The following is a 27,414-nucleotide window of genomic DNA, read 5'->3' as shown; positions in this document are numbered from 1 at the left end:
CCAAGGAAAGTACTCTCACATTAAAAGGACCACTTCATACTTAGGGCCCAGAAGTAACTAAAAATGCCTTTAAAGTACGTTGAACCATTACCCAGTAGCATCAAATGAAAACCTTATAGCTACCACAGATGGAGTGTCCTATCAAAATCATGATAGGAATGAGAAAGTTCGTGCAAACCTTTTTCAATATTCATCATATGGACAATTGCTAGCAAAGGATTAATAATAAAATTTGTAAGTGATAGTATTTTTTCCTTAAAAAACAACAACACAACAACCTTGAAGTAGCATCTACTTTATTACAAACTCAAATGGATATGAAGCACTGCCAACCCTCTGGAATTACATTTTCTTATTCTCCAAAATGACTATCTCATACTTTTATTTGCTCCTTAAATTTCTCAGCTATCTTTGCCTCATTATTTCACTGAGAAAATAGAAGCTATTCAGCAATAACTTTAGTCATCTTCCAAATGGCAAATCTACAATAAAACCAGCATCTGTACCTATCTTCTCTTTTTTCACTCCATTTCAACAGAAAGATGTAAGTTCTCCTACCAAAGGCTACTCCCACATTTGGGCCCTAAAATCCCTTTCCTTTTGGCTTCTCAAAGACTTTACAATATCTTTAATTACCTCCCCTATCTCCTATACCAATCCCTTCTCCACTGGATCATTCCTACTAGCACACAGAAACAGGTTCCAATTATCTTCTATTAAAAAAAAATCACTTGATTACTCCCTCCTCTTCGGCTTCCATTCCATTATCTATTTCCCTTCACAGTAAAACTACTTCCAAGAGTTGAGGACACATACCCTTTCCACTTTCTCTCTTTTCATTCAGAATCCTTAAAGATTATTTCCTTTGTTTTTATTATCATCATTATTTTGAATCTCCCTATGTTCCTTATTTGCAGGAAAAAAAAACAGTTTTGATATGTCAATTGGACAGTGCCAGATTCAATCACATTTTAACATATTTCAATCTAATTTCTATCTTTACCTCTCAAAAAAAAATTTGTTTTTGTCAAGGTCACTAATAAAAGAATGCTATCTTATCCAACATTTTTCTCTCATCTTAACCCAGTTCTTAAAACATTCAATACTATTTAACACATTAATCTTTCTTGAAACAGTACCCTTCTTTGGTTTTCGTGACACTAAACTTTTCTGATTTCCTATTTCATTGATCATCCCTTTTTGTCTTCTTCATTTATTTCACCTCTTCCCAAATCTCTAAATGGTATCAGAGCATTGTTCTGGGCCATATTCTCTTCTTTCCTCTTGCTCCCTAGGTAATTTCATTCATTCTCATGGCTTCAAAATTTATATCATGTGCCCTGAACTCTCCTGAGCACTCAATTGCCTATATCTAACATCATCACCTGGTAAGAATCTCAAAATCAATGAGTATGAAACAGAAGAATGCTTCATTCACCTTGCCAAATTCTGTTCCTTCAGATCTTGGAAACAGATAACACCACTCACCAATTGCTCAAGCCAGAAATCTGGGCATTTGTTTGATTTCATTCCTCCCTTTCTTTCATAAATTTAATTCATTCACATAGCCAATAAATTCTTCTAATAGTTCTCCTGAATCTATTTTCGCTCTCCATTAGACTGTTACCACCTACCACTATACAAGCAGGCATCATCTATCTCTTACCTAGACAACTTCAAGAGTCTTAATTTCATTTTCTCTTGCTTCTATTCTTACCTCTATACCTATCCATTCTCCAAATAGCATCCAAAGAGGTACTTTCAAAGGATAGTCCAATCTGCTTACATCTTTAAATAGTTCCCCATTATTCATAGAAAACAACCCAAAGTCCTCATGAAACCTACAAGATTTTATATGATCATGCCCTATGCAACCTTCCCAACATTTTGAAGCTACTCTCTACCCCTCATTCTTACCCCAAAATCCTTCTGGGAGTTCTTAGAACATGCCTCACAGTTTTCACACTTGTTATTTCTCCTACCTGGAGTATTCATCCCTTTGTTCTTCAAATTATTAGGTCATTTTTATTCTTTAAGTCTCACTTAAATAGGCCTTCCTTAAGCCTCCTTCTTAAGTAGACCCGATCCATCCCAGTACAGTCTAAATCTGTGTGTTATTTCCTAAATGGCACTAGCATGTTCTGTAATTATTTTACTTTTATCACCCTTCTTCCTCACTATAATGTAAACCCCATCAGGGCAGAAAGGAAGTCTGTCCTGTTTGTTATTATATCCCTGCACTTAATAAGATGCTTGCTAAATGGAATTAATGAATAAAAGGAAAATAAACAAATAAATAAATAAATAGGCCAGCACTTAAATTATTTGCTAACCAAATCAACAGTGCTTATTCCTGGAAAGCCTAAGATCTGAAATAAATGAATAAACATCTATTATTAACTCTTTGTACCTTGTCTAAGCAAAAAGTTATACACAGTAAAACAAATCAGGGTAACTACCACTTGTATTTTCAAATATACTAATGAGACTAAACAACACACATTTTTAGTTACAAATAAGCTAAAGAGAAAAACTAAGCCACAGATCAACTTTTACCTTGAATCAGACATAGGTTTGGATGCCTTTCTGCCTTTAATTTTAAATTCATGAGATGTTCCTTCAGGTTCTTTCTCTGCTTTGAAAGCCACATTTGGTGGCACAGGAGGAACACGAATTCGCAACCCAAACAAATGCTTCTTCTTCTTTATTTCTTTCCCAGACATAAACCTAAATTTTTAAAAAAATTAACTAAAGATTTAAAAACTGAACACATATACATGGCAGACCCTAACTCAACTTTCAAATATAAAGTCTTCATACATGAAGTCCACCCAATACTACAAAAACTACCTTTTCCCTTGCTTTCTTTGATTCTTATCTGCCCAGAACCAGTCTACAGTAGGATATGATGGAAGAATAGGGAGGGAGGATAGCATCAGAAGGATGAGAGATGTGTACATGTCCACCTTTCTTTTTGAAACATGGCATCTAACTTTTTAGAGGAAAGAAGAGTACAGAGTTGTGTCTTCTTAGTCTAGTATGTTTTTCCATATTTTAGTGTCATCTGTTCAAAAATATCTAAAAAAAAAGGTGTAGGACAATAAGAATTTCATTTGAGAGTATATCTGTGAGAAACTCTGGTCAGAAAATAATAAGTAATAGCATTGTTAAAGAAAGTGTAGGAGACCAATCCCAGAAGCCCAGAAAATACAAAGAATATCTAGTGTGTCAGATCTGAAATTAGAAATAACCTGGAGCAGAGAAATGTTATTTCAGTGTGGGCTTGGATCTCTGAATAATATGCCATGAAAAATAAGAGCCTTTAGGGTCCTTATTCCAAAACACCCCAATCTATCTTAGCTCTGCCTGCCTAGCAACAAGAACCACTATCAAATACTTGGACTGTTCTTCCACTTTTATGTAGGATTGAAAAAGAGAAGCTCCCATTTCTGCTATAATAGGAACACATGTATTTCTGGCACCCTAAACTGGATTACAGAATTCCCTGTCCCATAAAGTATTTTTACCAACACAGTAACTGCTCATGTACTTTATGGCTTTATGAGCTGGCCTAAAGATCTAGCTACTAGTAATTATAACTTTTTTTAAAATAAGGAAATGCTCTCAAGTACAAAAACAGCAAACTTGTTATAAAAATTGTATAATGTAATTCAATAGTTAGAACCAGCATATACATTTAAAAATTATTTCTATGTATTTTGAAAATATGTTAAAGAAATATAGATATGCTGGATTTTTTAAAAAGGAAAGATTAGATTAAAAATATCAAATAATATCACTTAATTATAAAAAACTTAGACCACTGCCCGACCAGCATGGCTCAGTGGTTGAGCATTGACTTATGAACCAGGAGGTAATGGTTTGATTCTTGGTCAGGGCACATGCTCAGGTTGTAGCTCGATCCCCAGTACGGGGCGTACAGGAGGCAGCCGATCAATAATTCTCTCTCATTATTGATGCTTTTCTCTCTCTCTCTCTCTCTCTCTCTCTCTCTCTCTCTCTCTCTCTCTCTCTCTCTCCCTCTCCCTCTCCCTCTCCCTCTCCCTCTCCCTCTCTCCCTCCCTCTCCCTTCCTCTCTGAAATCAATTAGACCACTGATACTACTTTTCTATAACTGAGGCAATAACTAATCTTAATACCATAAAAGATCTCATTTAAAAACCCATATTCTCTACAATATATTCCCCTACCTTGTACAAATTCCCACCAGCTACCAAGATTTTATTTTACACCTTAATCAATTAAAAAAATAAATAAATAAATTGATTAAGGTAAAAAAAAAAGATTTTCTTTTACTTTAGGTAGATTGCATTATAAAAATAAATCATTACTGGTTGCACTTTTTCAAATTGACCAGGCCAAATTCCCCTGAGATATTCATATGCCACCTCCCATTCCCCATTCCCATAGGATTGCTCTTCCCTTCTCCAATCCTTGAGAATCAATGCATTACTCTGCGAATAGGACATTAGAAATTTTTAAACTGTATGTACTAGTTCTATACACAAATCCCACAATTCTTAAACAATGCCATTATTCCTTATACTGAATAAATGTCTCCCTCATAGGGAAACATAAAATAAATCAACTTACATGGTCTTGTAATCATTTAATGCCTCCAGAACATGCTCATATCTTTCAGATTTTGGTGTGTCTGCCAGCTGTGAAGTATCAAGAAACAATTTAACGTAGTATAATTTCATCAATTAGTAATATACAGGTGCTAGATAGAGGCAATATAATGTAGAAGAAAAGGGTAGTGATTGATGGTCAGAAGATCTAATTCCAGGTCTTAATGACGAGCTGCTCTGTGATCTAAGTTGATTAACCTCTCAGGGCTTATTTTCTTACCTATAAAAAGGAGAATATAAATCCTGCACTAATTACTTTACTAGTAATTGCAGATTAAGTGATATATCTGAAAGAACTATAAACTGTGTAACATCACAAAAATGGGATTATACTAGTTATTATTACATTTATTTTAATTTTATAACCTGGGGGAAAATGTATTTGAATTTACTTTAATTTCAACCATGAAAGCTGCTAATAGATATTAATTAGATATGAATAAGGAGTATAAAAAGTAATGAGAAACATAACATTTTATTTCCCAGTACTTTTAACATTAGTAAACTAATAATTTCTATACTTTAAAAACTGTGAAATTTAAGGACTTTATTTTTATAACAATTATAGACTTTAGCCAGCCCTAAAATCCAATTGCCTCAGTAATTTTTATTATCTCAAACCATTTAAAAATCTAAATATTAAATTCTAGAAAATATTCTATTTTGTTTCAAAAGGGCTTCCTGTAGTCATTTGTCTCATCTACAAAGTTAAAATAGCAGAAAAATTCTGAATCATAAAAGTACCATCTTCAATTAAAGTCACAAAACCTTAAAAAATAAAAAAGGTTTCCAAAACATCACAGCTGACTTTCAAAATTCTGCCAATTATCTTCTTTACCAGGTAAAACTCCTAAATCTCAGAACTGCTTCAAATAGAGAGAGCAAACAAATCTGCCACATAGAAGGCTGGAGGTCGAAGAGACATAAAGTCATCTACTCCAACTCTTAATTACTTAACAGATATACAGATTAAATGAACTGCTCAAATTCACATGGGTGGTTAATGAGAGAGCTATAACCTGAACCCAAGTGACAATAAGTCCATTCACCATTCATTGAGAGCCAATTCTGTGCAATGTGTTGGGTGCTAAAAGGGGAGGGAAGCAGTTTCGTGCTCATTCCTCCATATTACTCTATCACTTTCTCCTATTGTAATCTGTGAAGTGTCCAACAATAAAAAATTTCTATTAAAGTAAAAATAACAGAATCAAACTTTAAAGCTTGAAAGAGACCCTGGATGTCAAGCTTCTATCGATATACTACAATCTCTTTTATAGTACTGACTAGAGGCCCGGTAAATGAAAATTCATGCACTGGAGTGGGGCGGGGGGGTCCGTCAGCCTGGCCTGCCCCTTCTCACAGTGCAGGAGCTCTCAGGGGCAGGAGGTGACCCAACGATCAGGGGAAGGCGATGCCCCCATCACACCTCTGCTGCTGCCACTGCCAGCAGCACAAGTCTCAGCCGGCCCTGGGCAGCTGGTCAGCCACCATCCGAGGCCTGCCTGTGCCTCAGGCCAGCCCAGGGTGGCTGGGGGGCTGAGGGGACTGGGTACTCCAGAGGCAGGTGCGCGGAGCAGCCGTACCTGCCTGGGGGTGGGCCCAGCTGTGCCGTGCGCCTGCTGCCCTGGTGGGGCTGAGGGGACTGGGCGCCGCCATCTTGCGACTGTGGGTGCCACCATCTTTGAGATTGTGACAGTCAATTAGCATATTCCCTCCTTATTGGCTGTAGGCGCCATCTTTGTGAGGGTGTGAAGGTCAATTAGCATATTCCCTCTTTATTAGCTGGGATAGTCATTCAACCTTACTTTTACCGCTGATTAGGCACCTACTGAGAGCCCATTCCATAAGTGCGTGAAACTTTCCTTCTGGGAACTCTTCTAGTCCCTCTTTTACAAGATAGTTCTTCAAATATTTGACAGCATGTCTAAGTATAAGATTACGTTAAAGTTTTTAGCAGCAACATCACATGATTATTTCATATTAAGCTTTGGCTAACTAATTCCATCCTCTTCCTCATTTCTACCTCCGTCCCTACCCTAACTCTAAAATCTGATCAGATGCCCTAACTGGTATGGCTCAATGGCTAGAGCATCATCAGCCTATGGACTGAAGGGTGCCAGATTCAATTCCGGTCAAGAGCACATGCCTAGGTTGCGGGCTCAATTCCCAGTAGGCAGCGTACAGGAGGCAGCAACCAATGATTCTCTCTCATCATTTATGTTTCTATCTCTCCCTCTTCCCTTTTTCTCTGAAATCAATAAAAATATATTTTAAAAATAAATAAAATAAAATCTGATCAGATGAACTTCTATCAAGTCAAGTATTTCCTATTATACCTGCTTCTTCTGTACTGTTTGTGTATTTAAACCTAAAAGAACTTTATAACTGTTGTTAATCTGATTTTGTTTGCAGCTCAGTGTTCAAAATTATTTTTTCTCCTGATTCTGTCATATTGAGGGTAGAGACAAAGACACACCCTCAAGAACAGACTTTCCCTCAAGAGTATTTCCAAGCCAAGGCCCTGGCCAGGTTGTTCAGTTGGTTAGAACGTCATCCTCATCTGCCAAGTTGCGGGCATGATCTCTGGTAAGGACACATACAGGAAGTAACCAATGAATGCACAATTAAGTGGAACAACAAATCTAAGTTTTTCTCTGTCTCTCTCTCCCCCCCCTCTTTCCCTTTCTCTCTCTAAAATCATTAAATATATATATTCTTCCCAAGACTTTGCTTTTATTACTATCATTTGATTAGTTACAAATCCATTTAATTTTTATTTTTTTTAATTTTTTAAATATATTTTATTGATTTTTTACAGAGAGGAAGGGAGAGGGATAGAGAGCTAGAAACATCGATGAGAGAGAAACATCGATCAGCTGCCTCCTGCACACCCCCCACTGGGGATGTGCCCGCAACCAAGGTACATGCCCTTGACTGGAATCGAACCTGGGACCCTTCAGTCCACAGGCCAACGCTCTATCCACTGAGCCAAACTGGTCAGGGCTAATTTTTACTTTAACTAGTTCACATTTCATTGTCTAATATGAAATTGTGTTGCACTATGGTATACCATGCCATACCAGTTTTACTAACCTTAATAAAAAAGAATCCAGAGTATTTAACATGATTTATTGTAATAAATCAGTGTTATTTTCCTACTGCTTCTTAAACCATGCACTTGAAAAATCTGCTCTACAATTTGGCTGACAACCAACAAGTGACTTTCTAATTTCTCAATTCCACTCCTTTTTTCTTTTTGAAAATCATAATGAAGCCTCATTTTTTCTTTTAATACTTATTCTCTATAGCTCTCAAATTTTATCTCTAACTTCCTTCAGCACTCCTGGACTATAATTGCATAGAACAGTATTTCAATTTGCATAATGAGGTCAAGGGATCCCATTCTGTGTTCTGAAAACTAAGAGTGTGACTGCAGTTTAAATATAATAATCTGTATTAGAAGACACCAATCTCACACTGTGCTTTTACTTTCAGGGTTGTATATTTCCATACAACATAAATGACATTATGCATAGCTACAACTCTTTCCACCATTCAATTATTCATGTTGAATTCCCTGCCACATAGGCTTAAGCATGACAAACAGCTTAAGTAATTTGTCTACAGACTAATAGATAACACTCAAGGCCCCATGTGTTTTTAACTAGATTTCTTATTATACCAGCTCTATCGTACTACATTTTCCATTAGCCAAAACATCATTTCTGCCATAGTATTTCATTTGAGTTTTATCTATGCTTTTCCCCTTATATCCCTCAAAAGTGAGATAGCACTCTACACATTGTTAAGAGCATAGTTAACAGAAAAGTGGGTTGTCCTTTCAGAACTAGGAGTTCAAATCACATTAGGAATCAAAGACAAATGATAACAGACAGATTCTACAAAGTATTGATATCTCATTTTAACTCCCAAAAGAAATCTGCTTACAACAGTGATACATCATTCTAAATAAAAACCTTAAGCAACCTTTATTTGGGGTCCTAAATGGTATATTACACATTTTTACTAATCCAAAGAAAACATTCCAAAACAGTTTCTCAAACAGCTATACTCAATCTATGAAATCATTAACTCACTACTTCTCAAAGATATAAAAAATTTACATAAGAAAACATATCAAATTATATGTTGTATATGTTCCAAAAGTTTCAGCTTCTCTTCACAGCAATCCTGAAAATAACCAACTGAAAAAATAGATATGCTACATAAATGTTAAATTTGCCTTTTCACTATGAAAGAAATTTAATGATTTCGAAACTTCTTTTTGTTATTAAAAGAAGTCACGGGCCCTGACCAGTGTGGCCTGGTTAGAGCATCTTCTGTGCATCTAAAGGTGGTGGCGGGTTCAATTCCCAGCCACGGAACAGACCCAGGTCCCAGGTTTGATAACTGGTAGGGGCATGTGCCGGAGGCAGCCAATTGATGTTTTGCTATCACATCAATGTTTCTCTCTCCCTTTCTCTCTCTAAAATCAATTTTAAAAAAAAAGTTCACAGTACTACTTTATACCAAATAAAAAAAGATGCACAAAATACTAAACAGACATAACTGATTCAATATAAAATTGCTCCAAATAACTAGAAATGTAAATAATTATTTATTAGGCTTCTCAAACATAGAAATACCATTTGACTTTAGCCAGAGTCATCATATGTTATAATTTATAAATATTTTTTTAATATATTTTATTGATTTTTTACAGAGGAAGAGATAGGGATAGAGAGTTAGAAACATCGATGAAAGAGAAACATCGATCAGCTGCCTCCTGCACACCTCCTATTGGGGATGTGCCAGCAACCAAGGTACATGCCCTTGACCGGAATCAAACCTGGGACCTTTCAGTCCGCAGACCGATGCTCTATCCACTGAGCCAAACTGGTTAGGGCCATATGTTATAATTTAGCTCGGCAATCTGTATGTATGAAACCCTAATATGCAAATAGACCAAATGGCATAACTGAACAACTGGTTGCTATGACGTGTGCTGACCACCAGTGGATGCATGCAGAACATGGGGGGCATCGGCAGCAGGTGGCAGAGCGCAGAACATGGAGGGCATTGGCCGTAGTGGGATGGTGGAACAGGTGAGCGGGGGTGCCAGACCAAGGTGGGGCGCCGATCACTGTCATCAGGGCGAGCCTCTGGTGGTTACTGAAAATTCTTTGCTCCCGCGCTCCGCGGTCCCTCACACCTGCTGCCAGCACCAGAGCCGCTGCTCACACCCACTGCTGGCGCCTGGTGCTGGCCCTGATCGCTTGGCGCCATCAGTGGGTGCAAGTGGCGGCTGCCGGCCCCAATCACCCCTGAGGGCTTCTCCACCTCCCCTGCTCCTGAGGAGCGACTGGGGCCGGCAGCCGCCTCTTGCACTAGCTGCTGGTGCTGGAGCTGCTGCTCGCACCCACTGCCAGTGCGCGGCACTGGTCCCGACTGCCCCTGCGGACTTCTCCACCTAACCGTGCTCCTGAGGGTCAACTGGGGCAGCAGCTGCCACTCGCACAGGCTGCTGGTGCTGGCAACAATTGCTCCGTGCTGTCAGTGGGTGCGAGCAAAGCTGGCACCATTAGTGCATGGGAGCGGCGGCAGTGGGAGTGGGGCTGCTGGCAGGAGTGGGGCTGCCAGCAGACAGGAAAGTGGGGGCCACAGTGGGAGGGGCTCGGTGGGGGTGTGGAGGATGGGCCAAGACCCGCCCCTGTGCCCACTGCAGTCTTGCGGCCCACAGTTCCTTTCAAGGTGCACGAATTCATGCACTGGGCCCCTAGTGTTAAATATGAGAATAAGTGTTCTCCACTCCCCTCTGAGATTCATCAGTCTGTTCCATGTTACCATGCCTGTGGTTTCCGCTCCTGCATTGAGCGTCTGCCCCCGATGGTCAGTGTGCATCATAGCTACCGGTCGGACAGTTGGCCGGTCGCTTAGGCTTTTATATATATACTAGAGGCCTGATGCACAGAATTCATGCAAAAGTAGGCCTTCCTTCCCCCAACTGCCAGCACTAGCTTTCCTCCAGCACCCGGGCTTCCCTCGCAGACCCAGCTTCGTCCGGAAGGTCGTCTGGTCTAATTAGCATATTACGCTTTTATTATTATAGACTAGAGGCCTGGTGCATGAAATTCGTGCACTTGGAGGGGTCCCTCAGCCCAGCCTACACCCTCTCACTGTCTGGGAGCCCTTGGGGGATGTCTGACTGATGGCTTAGACCTACTCCCCCCTGGTGCTGGCAGCCGGGGGAAGGAAGGCCCCTGGGGAAGCGGGCCTAAGCTGTCAGTTGGACATCCTTAGCGCTGCCACGGAGGCATGAGAGGCTCCCGACACCACCGCTGTACTCGCTAGCCGTGAGCCCGGCTTCTGACTGAGCAGTGCTCCCCTGTGGGAGCGCACTGACCACCAGAGGCAGCTCCTGCATTGAGCGTCTGCCCCATGGTGGTCAGTGCATGTCATAGTGACCAGATGTTCTGCTGTTTGGTCAATTTGCATATTTGCCTTTTATGCCTGTGGGATCAGACCGAAACTGGCTCTCCGACATCCCCCAAGGGGTCCGGATTGCAAGAGGGCGCAGGCCAGGCCAAGGGACCCCACCAGTGCACGATTGGGGCCAGAGAGGGATGCAGGAGGTTGGCCACCCAGGGAGAGACTACAGGAGGATTCCAGGGCATGTCCAGCCCATCTTGCTCAGTCCCAATTGGCCGGACCCCAGCAGTAAGCTGACCTACTGGTCAAAGCATCTGCCCCCTCATGGCCAGTGCACATCATAGCAACTGGTCGACAGGTCAACTATCTGATCCCTGGTGGTCAGTGCACGTCATAGCAAGTGGTTGAGCAGCCTTAGCATATCATTAGCATATTATGCTTTGATTGGTTGAACGGATGACCGGACAACCGGACACAGCATTATTAGGCTTTTATTATATAGGATAGATGTAGAAAATTAACCTGAAGTTCCATCTGTAAATAACCAGACTGAGGACATATGACTAATCTAAGAAGTCTGAACATTTTTTTTAATGTAGAAAAAGAGCAATAAGAAATGATTCAAAAGTCACTTGTTCTGGTAATTTGATAGCTCAAAAAAATGCTCCTCAGAAAAGTAAAATTTTTGTTGTAAAGTTTTTATTTGATTGTAATCAAGTTTTCCTTAAATTTTAAATAAAAAGTTTTTTCTATATTGTTAAATAAAAAATGGAAATTTCTTATTTCTAAGACATTATCTCATAAACTGCAGAAACTGAAAATATGTATCTATTGCTGAAATAAATTTCTTCTGATATGTATCAGAAGTTCAGCTAGAACTGAGTACCTGAAATTCATTAACTGAACTCATTTTTTAAAAATAGCCTAATTTCGCCGAAACCGGTTTGGCTCAGTGGATAGAGCGTCGGCCTGCGGACTGAAGTGTCCCGGGTTCGATTCCGGTCAAGGGCATGTACCTTGGTTGCGGGCACATCCCCAGTAGGGGGTGTGCAGGAGGCAGCTGATCGATGTCTCTCTCTCATCGATGTTTCTAACTCTCTATCCCTCTCCCTTCCTCTCTGTAAAAAGTCAATAAAATATATTAAAAAAAAAAATAGCCTAATTTTTATTTTTATTTTTTTCTACTTTCAACCTCTTACCTACGATGTAAATATTATTTTAATAAAAAAATATAGCATTTAAAATTAAAAAAACAACTTGAATTTTATATGTACGCTCACTGTCTACATCGGGGATGGGGAACGTCCAGCCTAAGGGCTGTATAAGGCCCGCGAAATCATTTGGTCTGGCCCTGCCAAGGCATTAGCAGTAAGTTAATTAAATGTCTGACCAAATATAGCAGGCTAAAATTTAAGCTGATAATTTTGTATGGCCCACAAATGATGTTATAAATATCCAAATGGCCCTTGGCAGCAAAAAGGTTTCCCACCCCTGGACTCTACATGAAGTAACTACTGCAGTATTTAATCATGTAAAACATGAAATGTACTAACAGGAAATCAGATGTATCTGCATATAAACTGTTGAAGAAACAAGGCTAGAATAAAAGCATTTTTTTAGGGGGCGGGGGGAGTAAATCAAAGTGCTTCCAATATTGAAACAGAATAAAAGCATTTTAAATAAATGTATTAGAACATAAGATATTAAGATGACTATTAAGAACACTCTAGCCCTGGCCAGTGTAGTTCAGTGGTCAGAGTGTCAGCTATGTACTGAAGGGTCTTGGGTTTAATTCCCAGTCAAGGGTATATACCTGGGTTGCAAGCTCAATCTAGGCCGCAGCCGGAGTGCGTTTCTTTCTATTCCTCCCCTCTCCCCCAACTACCTTCCACTCTCTCCAAAAATTAATGGGAAAAATATCCTCAGGTAAGAATTAACCAAAATAAAAAAGAACACTACAGTTACTAGTGCCATACACATACTTTTTTCTTTTATACTAATCAGTTTATTAAAATTTATCAAATTTACAAATCACTCATTTTCTCTTAAACTTCAAAAAAACAAGCATTTAACAAACTTAACTAAACTTATATTTAAATTTCTAACAATCAAAACATCTTAGTTCAATTGATTTTAATATCCTTAGATTTAAAATCTAAATATTCTACAAGTGTTTTATTTTATGCCACTGATCTACCACCAACTAACTTTTAATTTTTTTAGCCTTTTAATTATTTTTATTATTCAAAAAAGCTTCATTTTTAAAATGTATTTAGTTTTCTGACTCTGTGTTTGTGCCTTCAACACTTTCACAATGAATTTCTGCTCCTCAATAAGGAAAGCACACTTGATCCTGTCACACACATTTAGCACACGTGGATCCAACCGTAAGCCCTGCTGACATGTTTTTTCGTTTTGGACAACCTCATTAGAACTTTAGGTCTCACAGCATGAACTCCTCTAAGTCAGCCTGGGCACACGCCACATGCAGATTTTGGTGCTTTCCCAAACTTCTTGGTATAAAGGTAAACAATTCTGTTACCTGGGGTTCGGGACAGCCTAGTTCTGTTAGAGGCTGTATTGTAGGACAGTCTCCAACAGTGTATCAAACGCTGGACCGTGGTGAATGCCTGAAGTCACCATCCCCAGAAGAGCCCACCAACTAACTTTTAAATAAATGTGCACTATGCTCTCTGGGATGCCCCATAAAACCCCCAATATAACAACAAAACCCTTAAGGTCCTATTTGATATGAACCTTATAAACTGCCACATGTCTAAAGGCTTCAAATATAGAAATTCTTCCTAAATTTCAAAGCAGTTTACTCAATTTTTACCTCAAAATGTAATGTGTGACTAAAATTCATTCATCTCATTCCACATATTATAAAACAATTTTTATTTAACCTAGGAATACTTAATATCCATATTTCAATAATTATAACTAAATGCTAAATACCAGATAACTACTAAAGTTATTCTAGTTACTTTCTTCTTGTGCTATTCTTTGGTTTCAAAATCTTCTTCAATGTATGTGCATTAACTTTTATATTGTTTTAAAAAAATCCTTTGTAAATCAGCATGAGTGGTTATATTTTGCAAATGAAAAGCAGAATGAGATGTCTGAATGAGGGAGAAAATCTCCAACTCAGGTAGCTTCACTCTAACTCATTCTTTTAACACTATTAATGGGTCCTACCATTCCCAGAAATCAAAGATTTATAAGCAAGTACCAACAAGAGATATGTAAAGAAGAGTGTTAGTTACATCTCTAAAGTTGATGGAAAACATAGGAGGAGGAACCATAAGTAAGGTAACCAATAATAAGGATTTCTCCCTCCCTTCTATCTTTAACTACAATGATTCTCACTTCAGAATATGGAAGATTATTACTTCCTCCTCCTACATTTTTTCCCCTACTCATCAGGCAACAAAAAGGAGGATGAGAAGGCTGGTCTTGATATCCTTACTGGAGTTATTTCTCCCTGAATTAAAAATAAAATTCTACTTTAGATGAGTGGCTTATACATGTGTCTTAGTTGCTTTTAACAAAAACAGAAAAAGACATCAAGTAGCTAATGAAGTCTGCTCTAAAACCACTTACCTCTCCAGGGTGCAATCTATCCCAGTTTTCATTAATGTATGTCATAAGCTCAAGTTCAGAATCAAAGTATTTCTTCTTGTGAATAACACTTAGGTTGTAAAGGCATAAGTGTGCTATATCTACCCTGGAATCCAAAGTAATCAAAATATACAAAAAACAATGTTTTTGGTTATTGTTAAGAAATCACACAATTTTTTATAACACCAGTAATTTTAAAAATCCAATGTAAAGTATTTAGGTGAACGGAAGGTCAATAGCCTAAGTCATATTCATAATATAATAAATTATCACATTGAAAATAATTGGAAAGCATTAACTAAATATTTACTTATCCTAAACTAACTATAAACTAAAAAAATATTTGCATAATTTCTTAAAATGCATTAAAAAAGAATCTAATTTCAAAAAAAACTTACAATAAAATATTGTTTTTACTACTATATATAAGCTACTGCATAGATCATACTTTATTAGACTTTGCCTGATTCACAAGTGTTATCTTTTCCTAAAATATGCAAAACATTTAATAAAAATGTCTAAGTACTTACTACATAGTACTCCTAAGTGTCAGTTTTGCTTTCAAAGTTTTGAAGTTACCTTACCTGCAGTCAACTGCAGTTCAAAAATATGAAATGGAAAATTCCAGAAATAAACAATTTCTAAGTTTCAAACTGTGCGCTGTTCTGAGCAGCATAACAACATCTTGTGCCATCCCACTCTGTCCCCCTTGGGTTGTGAGTCATCCTTTTGTTCAGTGGATCCAGGCTGTATACACAACCCTGCCCATTAGTCACTTAGTAGCCATCCTGGTTATCAGATGGATTGTGACAGTATCTCAGTGCTTGTGTTCAAGTAACCCTTATTTTACTAAATAATGAACACAAAGCTCAAGAGTAGTGATGATGGCAATTTGCCAAAGAGAAGCTGTAAAGTGTATTTATGTATGTATAGGAAAAATCATAGTATATAACAAGGTTAGATTCTATCCACAGTTTCAGGTATTCACTTGGAGTCTTGGGCATATTTCCCACGGGTAATGGGGAACTACCATATAAATATTTTATCATTAAATCTCCCATATTCATCATACTTCCCATGCCCAAAAATTGCTACGCAGAAGCAGAAATTGGCATATTTGTAATAAGAACTTTCTTCTATCGTATGCTATTCTGAAGGCCCAAAAGAACTAGAAAGATAAATAAGAGTTTTGAAGATCTGAAGAGTATTTTAAAAAGTCATTAGAAAATGAATGGCCATATTACTTCATCAATATAATTAGCTAATCCTTGGTGAAGATGACATCAGGTTTAAGAATAAACAATGGAAAATAAATAAAGCTATACATAAAGATGATCAAGTTTTCACTTAAGGCAAGTAAATATATCTATAGTTTTATCCTATAGGTTTAAGAATATGGCTCTCTTTTGTTCCTTAACAGAAATGTCCTCACTTACCACTGTAATGGTAGACGTTTGAGGTATTCAGGTCCAGAACTGCAGACCGAGCAAATAAACGTATAAAACCTAAGGAAAAAGGAAAAGTTGTTATTATTGTGTAATCAAGGGTATAAACTATTTTAACAATTAAAGCTAATATTCAGCAAATAGATATCCTACAATTGACATAAGGATTCATAGAGCAAAATATAATTTGAATTATGACACTGTGATTTAAAGAATTTCTTTTCCAGAAATGACAAATAATGAAATCTTCAGAGTTCACACACAGATTCATATACAGGCATAGTTTACTAAAGGCTTGTGTGTAACAGGAATTGTGGTGGCTACTGGATCTACATTGTTATGTTTAATGCTTAAAACTAATAAGTCCAGAGAGACATGCTGACCTTCCTAAGCTCAGAAAGATGGCATAAATTAATGGCTTAAGCCAAGATTTAAAACCAGACTTTTTTATGCCAAGTTTAGTGTTCTATCTTTGTCTTCCTAGAATTTTCTCTTATAGTCTACATTCTCCTAATCCAGAAAGCACATTAAGTCTACTTTTAGAAATTCTTTAGGTCTAAGGTATAAATTGTGTGTATCAAGGTTCTTTGTCCTTTTCCAATGTTCTGTCATAGGCTCTCTTTGAGGTTCTTTAAAGGAAGATACCAATGAGAATAGTTTAGAACACAGTGGGACAGTACAAGCAAATGTAATTACTAATCAAATACTGAAAAGCCTTTTGGAATAATACCCAAAAGCATAAAAATTATGTGTACTTTTAAATTACATATAATTTAAATATATTACTCAATATTTTCCCTCAAAGGCGACTCCTTTACAAATCACTATTAAAACTAATTCTAGAAATCAAAAACTGCAAATATAACCACAATAAAAAAGCTAAATAAAATTTTTAAAAAATCAAACAGTAAAGTCCAAATGCCCTTCTCACCTGTCTCCAAATAACATTGGCTTTTGAAGGCATTGCACACAAGCCTCGTGAAACCACTGCTTACATTTGCAGCACTGTAGCATCTTTAAATACCAGCTAAGAGAAAAAAGTTAAGATTAAAATTACTACCTTTTGATGATGTAGTTTTTTTTTTTTAAGTGGCACTGTGCTTATAGGATCACATTTCTACTACACGTAGCGCTAAATTTTTTCTTTCTCAAAAATGTCATTCATATTAACCATTTCATCTCTCTCTTATTCATGAGCATTTATAAGCTCTAGAAAGATACATCTATTTCTAGTCAACAAGTGCCTGGTTCCTACACTAGTCAAGGATCTATGTCAAAACACAATCCTGGGATTTTTTTCACAATGACTCTATACGCTAAGAGAAATAAGTTCCAGAGGTCACTGACGCGTATGGGTGTTTGCCCCATATCACTGTGTTTCTATTATTCTTGTCTATTAAAATAGAAACAAGTATAGTTATGCATGGCATAATTTCGGGCAACAACAGACCACATATATCACAGTGACATACCATATAACCTAGGTGTATACCATCTAGGTTTGTATACTGTGTGATGTTCACACAATGATGAAATCGCTTAATGATGCATTCAGAAAGTATTCCCATCATTAAATGGCACATGACTATATAGCAATTTAATGTAACTGATCAACATAATTATACATCTAATCTAAGACTCTACCAGGTGGTAAAGGCTTTGTGATTTTGTTCTGTTTTAAAGAGCTGAAGATGCTAAAACTCAACCTTCAACTGAGGATATCCTTTCTTTTCAGTTACTACATGGTTTTGATATATTGATATCCTTATTTGCCACCCAAATAATGTGTTTCTCCCAATAATTCTGTTGCTCAACAAGTCAGCCCCACATAAATTTTAAGCTACATATACACAAAGGTAAGAAGACTGATACTAAGTAAGGTCATTCATTCAACAAAGACTAATAAATAAACTATGTTCCAGTGCTTGTGTTCAAGTAATTATTCTGCTAGTTGCTGAAGTTAGAGCTGTTAGCAATATCAGTTCATGTAGTCATGGTACAGAACAATGAATGATCTATCTCATAAAATAATGTCTATAATAGTTTCCACCTACTTTGAATAATGCTTTAAACTAAATGCTGGTTATAAATGAGTTCATTGTACCTATTTTAGAAGTGATTTTTAAAAACTACAGTTTCTTAAATGTGCAGGTGACCAAAAACTAAGAAGTATTATAAAAATGTTAAATCACAAAAAGTCCCTAAGATCAGAGATGAGGCAGAATACAGAACTAAAATTGCATTAATTTATATATTCATTTATTCATGTTTTCATCATTGATTACCTATATGTCCCAGTCTTCTCCTAGACAGCATCATCTTAAGAGAAGCAGTCTCATAAGACACACAAAAAAATAATTATAATTTAAATAGTTAAATCAAAAGAATAAGATGAGATGACTAAGGAAAGGTAATACAATCTCTCTTTGCAACTACAGAAGTATAATGTCCAGAACTCTAATAGTCCCATTATTTTCTGTCAGACTATTCTTGGAAACAGTGAATTTTCTAATCCTAACACCGTATTTCAAGAATAACTTTTAAAAACTATGAACAAGAAATGCAGTTTGGAAGTCATGTCATAAAGAATTTTTTATGGCAATGGAGATTTTAGCCTGGAAAAGAGAACATTATTGGTATGTAAGTCATGGGAGTAAGAAATGTGATTGCTTATTCACATTTATAAAATTGAAATATTTTAAGAGTTACCTCCTCAGAAAGATAAGAGTATTTGTTTAGTTCCAAAGAGCAGAACTAGGACCACTGATCAGAAGTTAAAGGAAAATTCCTAAACATTCTTAGTTAGAATGGATTCATTTCTTTAGCAAATATTTAATTAAGAAGATGAATAAAACTACAGCCTCTAGTTCCCCTCCCTCAATTTTCTTTACTGATACTTCCATGAATTTACAATTCACTATTACTCTCACACCAAAATCAGTAACAAAAATAAAGTTGACAATATAAACAAATAAAAATTACTTAAAGGGTATTAAATAACGATATGTACTTACTCTCCAGGGCCTCCACAATAGCAGTAACATTGCTGGACATTGGTCTTATGACCTGCATCCCATTCAAGGTCTGCCACACTATAGGGTAATGTCTGCTTCATGACTTGCAATGCTTTGGCATTTGGTCCTTTCTTAAGCGCACCACCCCTCTATATTAGAGGGAAAAGATTATTTAAAAGAGTGAAGGATAAAATTTTAAATACAATTCTATAACTTAAAAATGCTTCTGAAACTTCTGAAGACATTTCCATTCTAAATTTCTTACGATATCACAAAACTGCTTGACTAATAATAATCTTTCCTAATTAGCTTTTCTTTCAAATTACTGCCCCAATTCCAAGACCACAATCAGAAAATAAGTGCAAAAATAGCTGCAAGTCACTTAAGCATCATTAGTTAAACAATAACCAGCACCTCTTTCTATCCAGCATTGACTGCTCATTTCATTCAAATAAACTTTCAACGTACACAATCATTATGTTGATAATGCCTTATTAATTCCATTTAGGGCTTTAGCCCAAAACACTTAAAAGATACCTTTGTTGTTGTTGCAAAAACACACTGTCGACAGAGCCATTTTTCATCTGAATCAATCACACTGGAATCAATGTGAGGTGTGTGACACAACTGATGATATCCTTAATATCAAAAAAAGCATAAAGCAAATTTTATTTTATTAATAAATACTGTAATACAATTTAAATGCATTAGTATTTTCTTTTCCTACATTAATATAATTACAACTGATGAGTAAATTTATCGTTAACAGCTTCAAATTAACATTGCAGAGTAATTTTTAATCATTAATCTTCACAAACTTTTCCACAAGATTAAAAGAAATCAATGTTTACCTTGGCCACACTTATCACATATAACCATTTCATTGGGAGCTTCTGAATACTCTTCCTGACATATTGTACAGACCATTTCCCCACTTCCAGTGGCTCCTGAAATATTTAAATAATTTTATTATTTGTTTATAATAATAAAGTGTTCCATTTAACAAAACTACTTTTTGACTCAGTGAGTAGCCTATATTGGCAATGTTTGTTCACTAGATCATAATGATTTCTTTCCAAGCCAAAGTACTATATACAAATGCTATCTCTCTGCTCCCTGTCTGTGTTTTGACCTCTAACTGATTTCTGTCTACATTCATAACTTAACCTGCTTTTTGGCAGAGGGCATAATTTAAACTGCTCTCAGGCAGGATCCCTTATCATTCATTTTTAATATTCCCATTCTCCTGGGGGGTTGTTTTGTCAACACTAGAACTACTCTCCAAAACACACATCTCTACCTAGGTATATGCATGTGTTCACTTACCCTACACTGCCTAACATCATGAGACCAAAGAAAAAGCACAAGGAAGATGTATCAATGACTCCTTTTTCTCTGGGTTTGGAACATTTCTTTTTATTTACTAATTTATGAAAGAGGTTGAACACCAATTATTTAATTTCCAGCTTCTGAAATATGGAAATATGGTTGGTGCCAATAATATACCCTAACAAAATCCCACTGCAATAAAATCTGGGGGTTCCACAGTTATTAATTATACATTTTACCTGAATAGATAAATTATTTCTTTCTTAAGTATTTTTATTCTAAAACACTTTTATTCTAAAAGCAATTTTATTCTATAAATTTTAAAATATGATTTTATCACACTAACACATTTCCAACATTCTCTATTCATCTATTTAAATATACATAGTTAAAATATTAATACACATGCTTTATTCAAATAGCAACAATAAAAAAAATTTCAATTTTGTGCTCTGATGCAAGCATTGTTAGGCTCCTGACATATACTACTTTATTTAATTATACAACTTTCAGATAAATATCCTCCCTAAACAGAAGACATGAGGTTCAGAAAGATAAAGTAACAGATCCAAGGACCTTCAGTCAGAAAGTATCAAGAGTAGGATTCAAACCTAGATATGCTAGAGTCCATACTCTACATTATGAGATGCTTCTTTTCATTAATACTATTTAATATTCCTTCTATCAAAAGCATTTTTTAGCCTTGGCTGGTTTGACTCAGTGGATAGTCGGCCTACGGACTGAAGGGGCCCAGGTTTGATTCTGGTCAAGGGCCCATGCCCGGGTTGCAGGCTCTATCCCCAGTTGGGGGCATGCAGGAGGCAGTCGATCAATGACTCTCTCATCATTGATGTTTCTATTTCTCTATCCCTCTCCCTTACTCTGTGAAATAAATAAAAATATGTTTTTAAAAAAGCATTTTTTACACTGCAGTTTTCAAAATTGTAACTTCAAATCTATACTAATCTAGACTAATAAAAGAGAAACATGTAAATTGACCATACTTTCACGACACCCACCAGCTAATCAGGAGTGAGTATGCAAATTAACCCAACAAAGCTGACAGGTTAATTTGCATATGCAGGCACCAAGTGGCCAGGGGCGGAACACCTGGGTCGTTGCCATGGCGTTCCATACTGCCCCAGCAGCTCCGGGCCAGTAAGAAGGCAGAAAGGCAGCTCCGGGCCACAGCAAAGGTGGTGCCGGCAGCCAGAAGAAAGAACGCCCATTCTTGCACGAATCTTTGTGCATCGAGTCTCTAGTAAAAGGATATTATGCTAATTAGACTGGATAGACCAGACATCCTTCTGGACAAAGCCACAGTAGCAGGCGGTTAGGGGCGATCAGGCTGGCAGGGGAGCAGTTAGGGGCAATCAGGCAGGCAGGCAGAAGCGGTTAGGGGCGATCAGGCAGGCAGGCAGGCAAAGTGGTTAGGGACAATCAGGCAGGCAGGCAGGCAGGCAAGTGAGTGGTTAGGAGCCAGTGGTCCCAGATTGCAAGAGGGTGCAGACCGGGCTGAGGAACCCGACCCCCGTACACGAATTTTGTGCACAGGGCCTCTAGTAACTACATAATATTCCATCCAGGGAAACAACCAAATTTACTTCATTATACCCTCTATTCTTTTTTTTTTTTAATAAATCTTTATTGTTCAGATTATTACAGGTGTTCCTCTTTTTTCCCCCCCCATAGCTCCCCTCCACCTGATTCCCCACTCCACCCCATGCCCTTACCCCCCGTCACTGTCTTCATCCATAGGTGTAAGATTTTTGTCCAATCTCTTCCCGCACCCCTCATACCTCCTTCCCCCTGAGAATTGTCAGTCCACTCCCTTTCTATGTCCCTGATTCTATTATATTCACCAGTCCATTCTGTTCTTCAGATTTTTTATTCACTTGATTTTTAGATTCACTTGTTGGTAGGTATGTATTTGATGTCATTTTGTTGTTCATAATTTTTATCTTTACCTTTTTCTTCTTCTTCCTCTTCTTAAAGAATACCCTTCAGCATTTCATGTAATCCTGGTTTGGTGGTGGTGAACTCCTTTAGTTTTTTCTTGTCTGTGAAGCTCTTTATCTGACCTTCAACTCTGAATGATAGCTTTGCTGGGTAGAGTAATCTTGGTTGTAGGTTCTTGCTGTTCATCACTTTGAATATTTCTTGCCACTCTCTTCTGGCCTGCATAGTTTCTGTTGAGAAATCAGCTGACAGTCATATGGGTGCTCCCTTGTAGGTAACTAACCGTTTTTCTCTTGCTGCTTTCAAGATTCTCTCTTTGTCTTTTGCCCTTGGCATTTTAATTATGATATGTCTTGGTGTGGTCCTCTTTGGATTCCTCTTGTATGGGGTTCTGTGCACTTCCTGGACTTGTAAGTCTATTTCTTTCACCAGGTAGGGAAAGTTTTCTGTCATTATTTCTTCTAATAGGTTTTCAATATTTTTCTCTCTCTTCTTCTGGCACCCCAAAAATTCGGATGTTGGTACGCTTAAAGTTATCCCAGAGGCTCCTTACGCTATCTTCATATTTTTGGATTATTTTTTTTGTTTTTTGGTTGGGTGTTTTTTGCTTCCTCATATTTCAGATCTTTGGTTTGATTCTTGGGGTACGTTGATCTACAGTTGAGTTTCTGTATATTCTTTATTTCACACAGTGTATGCTTAATTTCTGACTGGTCCTTTTCCATTTTTTTGGCATTCTCATTAAGGTCCTTGAAGGTCTCACTAAGCTCCTCGGAGGTCTCATCAAGTTTCTCGGCGGTTTTTAGAAGATTCTTGAGTAACCTTATAAATGTGGTTCTGAACTCTATGTCATCCAGTAGTTTGCTTTCCTCCATTTTTCAATCGTGACATGTTTCTTTGTCTCCACATTTTGCTGCTTCCCTGTGTTGATGGAGTGGCTTTCAGTGTAGGTGACCTATAGGGGCCAGTAGCTCAGCCTCCCCAATCACCTGAGGTGGACGCTCTTGGTACACCCCTTTGTGGGTTGAGTGCAAAGTCTTGGTGTAGTTAAACCTTGATTGCTATTGGTACACTGGGAGGAATTGACCTCCAGGCCAATTGGCTGTGAGGACCCGCTGTGTCTATAGTGGAAGAACTGCTGCGCTGGAGACATGCTTATGGTGCAGAACTTGTTTCAGTGGGGCTTTGGTGCTCACTGAGTCTGCCTCTTGAATGTGTCCCTTATGGATGTGAGGAGTTGAAATCTGGTGTCTCACACTGACCACTAGGTACACTGGCTTCTGGATCTCCAATGGGGTGCAGGTCAGCTACTGTCTGAGGCCACCCAGCAGGAGCTACAGCGAGAACTACAGTTTTCTCCTCTTTGCTTGGGGTTTGGAGGTTTTGGAGCTGTCTGGCCCGGGCTGCAAGTTTGCTAGGTTAAGCTGCGATAGGGCAGGCCATTCATATGCTAAAGTCGCTGCTTGGAGCTTGGGTGGGTTTGTAGGTTGTGCGGGGCGGAGTCTCAGGGCATCACTAGGCTAGGGCGTGGCAAACAGCGATGGCTGCCTGTTAGCCGGCTCTGCGTCTCCGACCGTGTCCCCACGTCCCGCGCCCCAGCGCAGTAAACCATTATTCCTGTGTGCAGTTCTGCAAGCAAGCCACCCTCACTTTCCAACCCAATAGCAGACAGTCCAGCTTCTCCCCATAGGAGTTTGGGTCCCCCGCGTCTCCCCAGAAAATGGATTTCAGAGTAATCGGGGGCTTGTCTCCCTTCGGGTTGAAAAAAGCAATGCCTGCCGCCAGCCCTGATCTGCGTCTCCGTACTTCAGCTTTTCAGCACTTGTGCACGTCTCAATTCTCTTTTCTCTTTGCTTCTAGTTGTAGAACTTCCACTCAGCCAGCTTTCCCGTGGTTCCGGGTGATAGACGTTTTGTCTTTTAGTTGTAGATTTGAAATTGTTGTGCAAGGCAGCAGTTTAGGTGTTTACCTACGCCACCATCTTGGATCCTCTTCTACACCCTCTATTCTTACAGACATGTTACCAAATTTCTTGTTTGTTCATTTTTTTGCATTTTTCCTTGTCTGTTTTGGTCTCTTGTGCTCTCTATCCTCCTGCTTTCCCAGGGTTTGTTTTCTTCCCGGCACAGTTGGCTAAATATGGCCTCCGCACATCTTCTGATTTTTGGCTAGAATCAGGAGAGCAACAAGACTGATCCTGGGACCTCTCTGTCCAAATCTGTTAATTCCCTGGAAAAGAACCAACAGTCCTAGATTGGGGTAGGTGCTTAATCTGACTCCCACTGCAACCAGGTGGACTGGTATAGGGGAAGGCAGTTCCTCAGAAAAGCCAGTGCTAATTCAAGCCATTTCATCTTCGATATCTCAAAATTTTTGTTATTATTAAAATAAAACTACAGTAAATATTTCTCATCTAATTTTTTTACTTTTGAATTATTTATTTAGAATAAACGGCTAAAATGAGTCTGCTGTATAAATTAGAGTATAAAACATTTTTATGCGTTTAATGCTGCTGTTTCAATATCCAAAATAGAAATTTACACTGTCATCAGCAGTGTAATATTTCCACAGAAACCATAATAGTATTTAGGTATTAAGATTAAAAATCCTTTTAAATTCATTTAATGGTTTTAACATGTTATCTCCCTGTTGTAATGCACATTTGTTTGATTACTAACATGACTATAAATTCTTATTTATGTAAATTTTTCAAAGGAATCTTATTACATGAGTGAAATTATGCTAATTTATTCAGTTATTTTGCTAGTATCTGTTATTAACAGGTTTCTTATAGAAAGAAAACTACTAAAGCTACTCTCCACAATGAAATCTGTCATAATGCAATTTTCAGGTTCACTTCCTCATTTTATAGCAACTCCAAGTTACATGTGTGCTACTTTTTGGATATTACAAAGTTAATGGCCAAAGAGTAACCTTGGTAATTCTAAGGATAGTAAAAGCAGCCAGTGAGAAAAGAACCACCACAGACTACACTAACTGATGCACTGGTGGGGCACATGTAGGACAAGACCCTCACTTTCATGACAACTTTCTATCCCTATGTACCACTCACTGGTCTTCGGAAAGAAGGAATGGAGGGAGGGAGGAGACAAAAGACTGAGAAACCTATATTTTAACTCACAGGAACCTTGAAAAGGTAGAAAAGTTGAAAGGGATACATAGCTAATAGAAGGTAACAGAAGCAGTATATGTATTTCGGACCCACCGTAGACAGAGTAACGTTTACAAACTTAAAAAAGAGAAATTCCTAATGCAGGTATTAAGATCTGCTCAGTATCACTACTGTTGAAGACATCCTATCCTCCTATTGCTTTTCTCACTGACCCATCCATTCCAGATTCAAAACATACAACACACAGTAACCTATCATAAAGTTGCACTTGGGAATCTAATACAAAACCCAATCGCTAAATACTTTAGAAAGGTATCCTTCTATTCTTCAGGGAAAGAGAATTTACATCTCCTTTCTACAACAGGAAATAGAAAACACAGGTCTTTGTGCAGGCCTACTTACCTAGTAAAAGCAAAACCAAAAGTGCTGCTTTAGCCCTGGCTGGTATGGTTCAATCAGTCGGAACGTCTGTCCCATACACCAGAAGGTGGTGGGTTTGATTCACCGTCAGGGCGTGTGCGGGAGGCAACCAGTGGATGTTTCTCTCTCCCTTCCTCTCTCTCTAAAATAAATAACAACAACAACAATAAAAACTGTTACTTTTTTTTTTTTTAATCCTCACCCACGGATATTTTCTCATTGATTTTTAGAGAGAGTGGAAGAGAGAGGGAAGGACAGAGAGAAATATCGATGTGAGAGAAACACATCGACTGGGTGCCTCCTGCATGAGCCCCAACCAGGGCTCAGACTCCTGCAACCTAGGTACCCACCCTTGACCGGAATCGAACCAAAGACCCTTCTATCCCCAGGCCAACACTCTATCCACTGAGCCAAACCAGCTAGGGCAAAACTTACTTTTTTTTTTAAAGTGTTGCATTAGTGTGCAGATAAAGTACTCAGATTTTAATAATCATACTTTTTAAAAATAAATAAAGCACCTTCCATGAAAGAGATACCTAGAAAAATACCTTTATTTAGTAGATTCAAATGACACACAGCAATTATAGTTTGTAAAAATAGAAAGTATAAGAAATGTACCTATAACCAAACCGAGGTATACCTATACTAATTTTCCCATATAAACATTAAAAAATAATTGATCATTTTAAACCATTTTTATTAATGAATATTTCTAGTACTCAGCCTTTTAATATGTTCTAATTCCCCCAAGCATCTGACAAAAAGTATGTCCTCAATACCTATTAGCCCTTTACAGTACTTTGTACTAACATAAGCAAGTAACAGTTAAAATGAAGCCCAAACTGTTTCTTGTAAGTTCTTTGAAGGGTTCTAACAATAGTGACACACCTGTCTTCTAGTAGTTAGTAGTCTACCTCTACCCTAACAGAGTGATTCTTTTTTTTTTTTTTTGGAGTTTTTAATATAGATCAGCAATTTTCAACTAGAGTGCTGCAAGAATTTTTAAAATGTGCAATACCTAACTATTTAGTCAGGGCACTGACCTCTTTTGCCTTAGATTGTCAAATAAAAAATGACAACAGCCAACACAACAATATCTGTCTGGTATGAATGAATCAAAATTATACCTTCTTTTTCTGGGGGGGGGTCAGATTGGCAAAATATATATTTTTTGATGTGCTGCAGAATTTTAGTAATTAGCTTATGTGTGCTAGGAGATCAAAAAGATTGAAAATCACTGATATAGATTATTAACTTCCTGAAGACTGCAAAGGTAAAGTTGATTTTTTTTAGCCTCTCCTTAAAAGTGGTTCTGAGATATTTTAATATTACTGCTGAACAGATAACACCCAAAAATGACAAGTTGGAAAATATCAAATTTTAGTATAAATCATGTTCAAGAGAAACAGTAG

The 27,414-nt window shown here is 37.7% G+C and overlaps 1 protein-coding gene across 3 annotated transcripts in view; it reads right to left on the bottom strand.

Moving 5' to 3' along the window:
* Window positions 1-27,414, bottom strand: part of MTF2 (metal response element binding transcription factor 2) — an 80,246-nt gene that overhangs the window by 6,278 nt on the left and 46,554 nt on the right. For all 3 annotated transcript variants that reach the window (XM_080655659.1, XM_080655661.1, XM_080655660.1), the window contains exons 4-11: window positions 20,013-20,108; window positions 19,699-19,799; window positions 19,162-19,310; window positions 17,079-17,174; window positions 16,139-16,207; window positions 14,685-14,808; window positions 4,615-4,682; window positions 2,557-2,727 (exon numbers count right to left, since the gene is read on the bottom strand). In XM_080655659.1, the coding sequence (XP_080511785.1) occupies window positions 2,557-2,727; window positions 4,615-4,682; window positions 14,685-14,808; window positions 16,139-16,207; window positions 17,079-17,174; window positions 19,162-19,310; window positions 19,699-19,799; window positions 20,013-20,108 (874 nt within the window). The remainder of the gene's footprint in view (window positions 1-2,556; window positions 2,728-4,614; window positions 4,683-14,684; window positions 14,809-16,138; window positions 16,208-17,078; window positions 17,175-19,161; window positions 19,311-19,698; window positions 19,800-20,012; window positions 20,109-27,414) is intronic.

This window comes from Plecotus auritus (assembly GCF_963455305.1).
Source record: "Plecotus auritus genome assembly, chromosome: 2".
In the NCBI taxonomy this organism is placed as follows: Eukaryota; Metazoa; Chordata; class Mammalia; order Chiroptera; family Vespertilionidae; genus Plecotus; species Plecotus auritus.
This window is presented reverse-complemented; position numbering and strand designations above follow the sequence as displayed.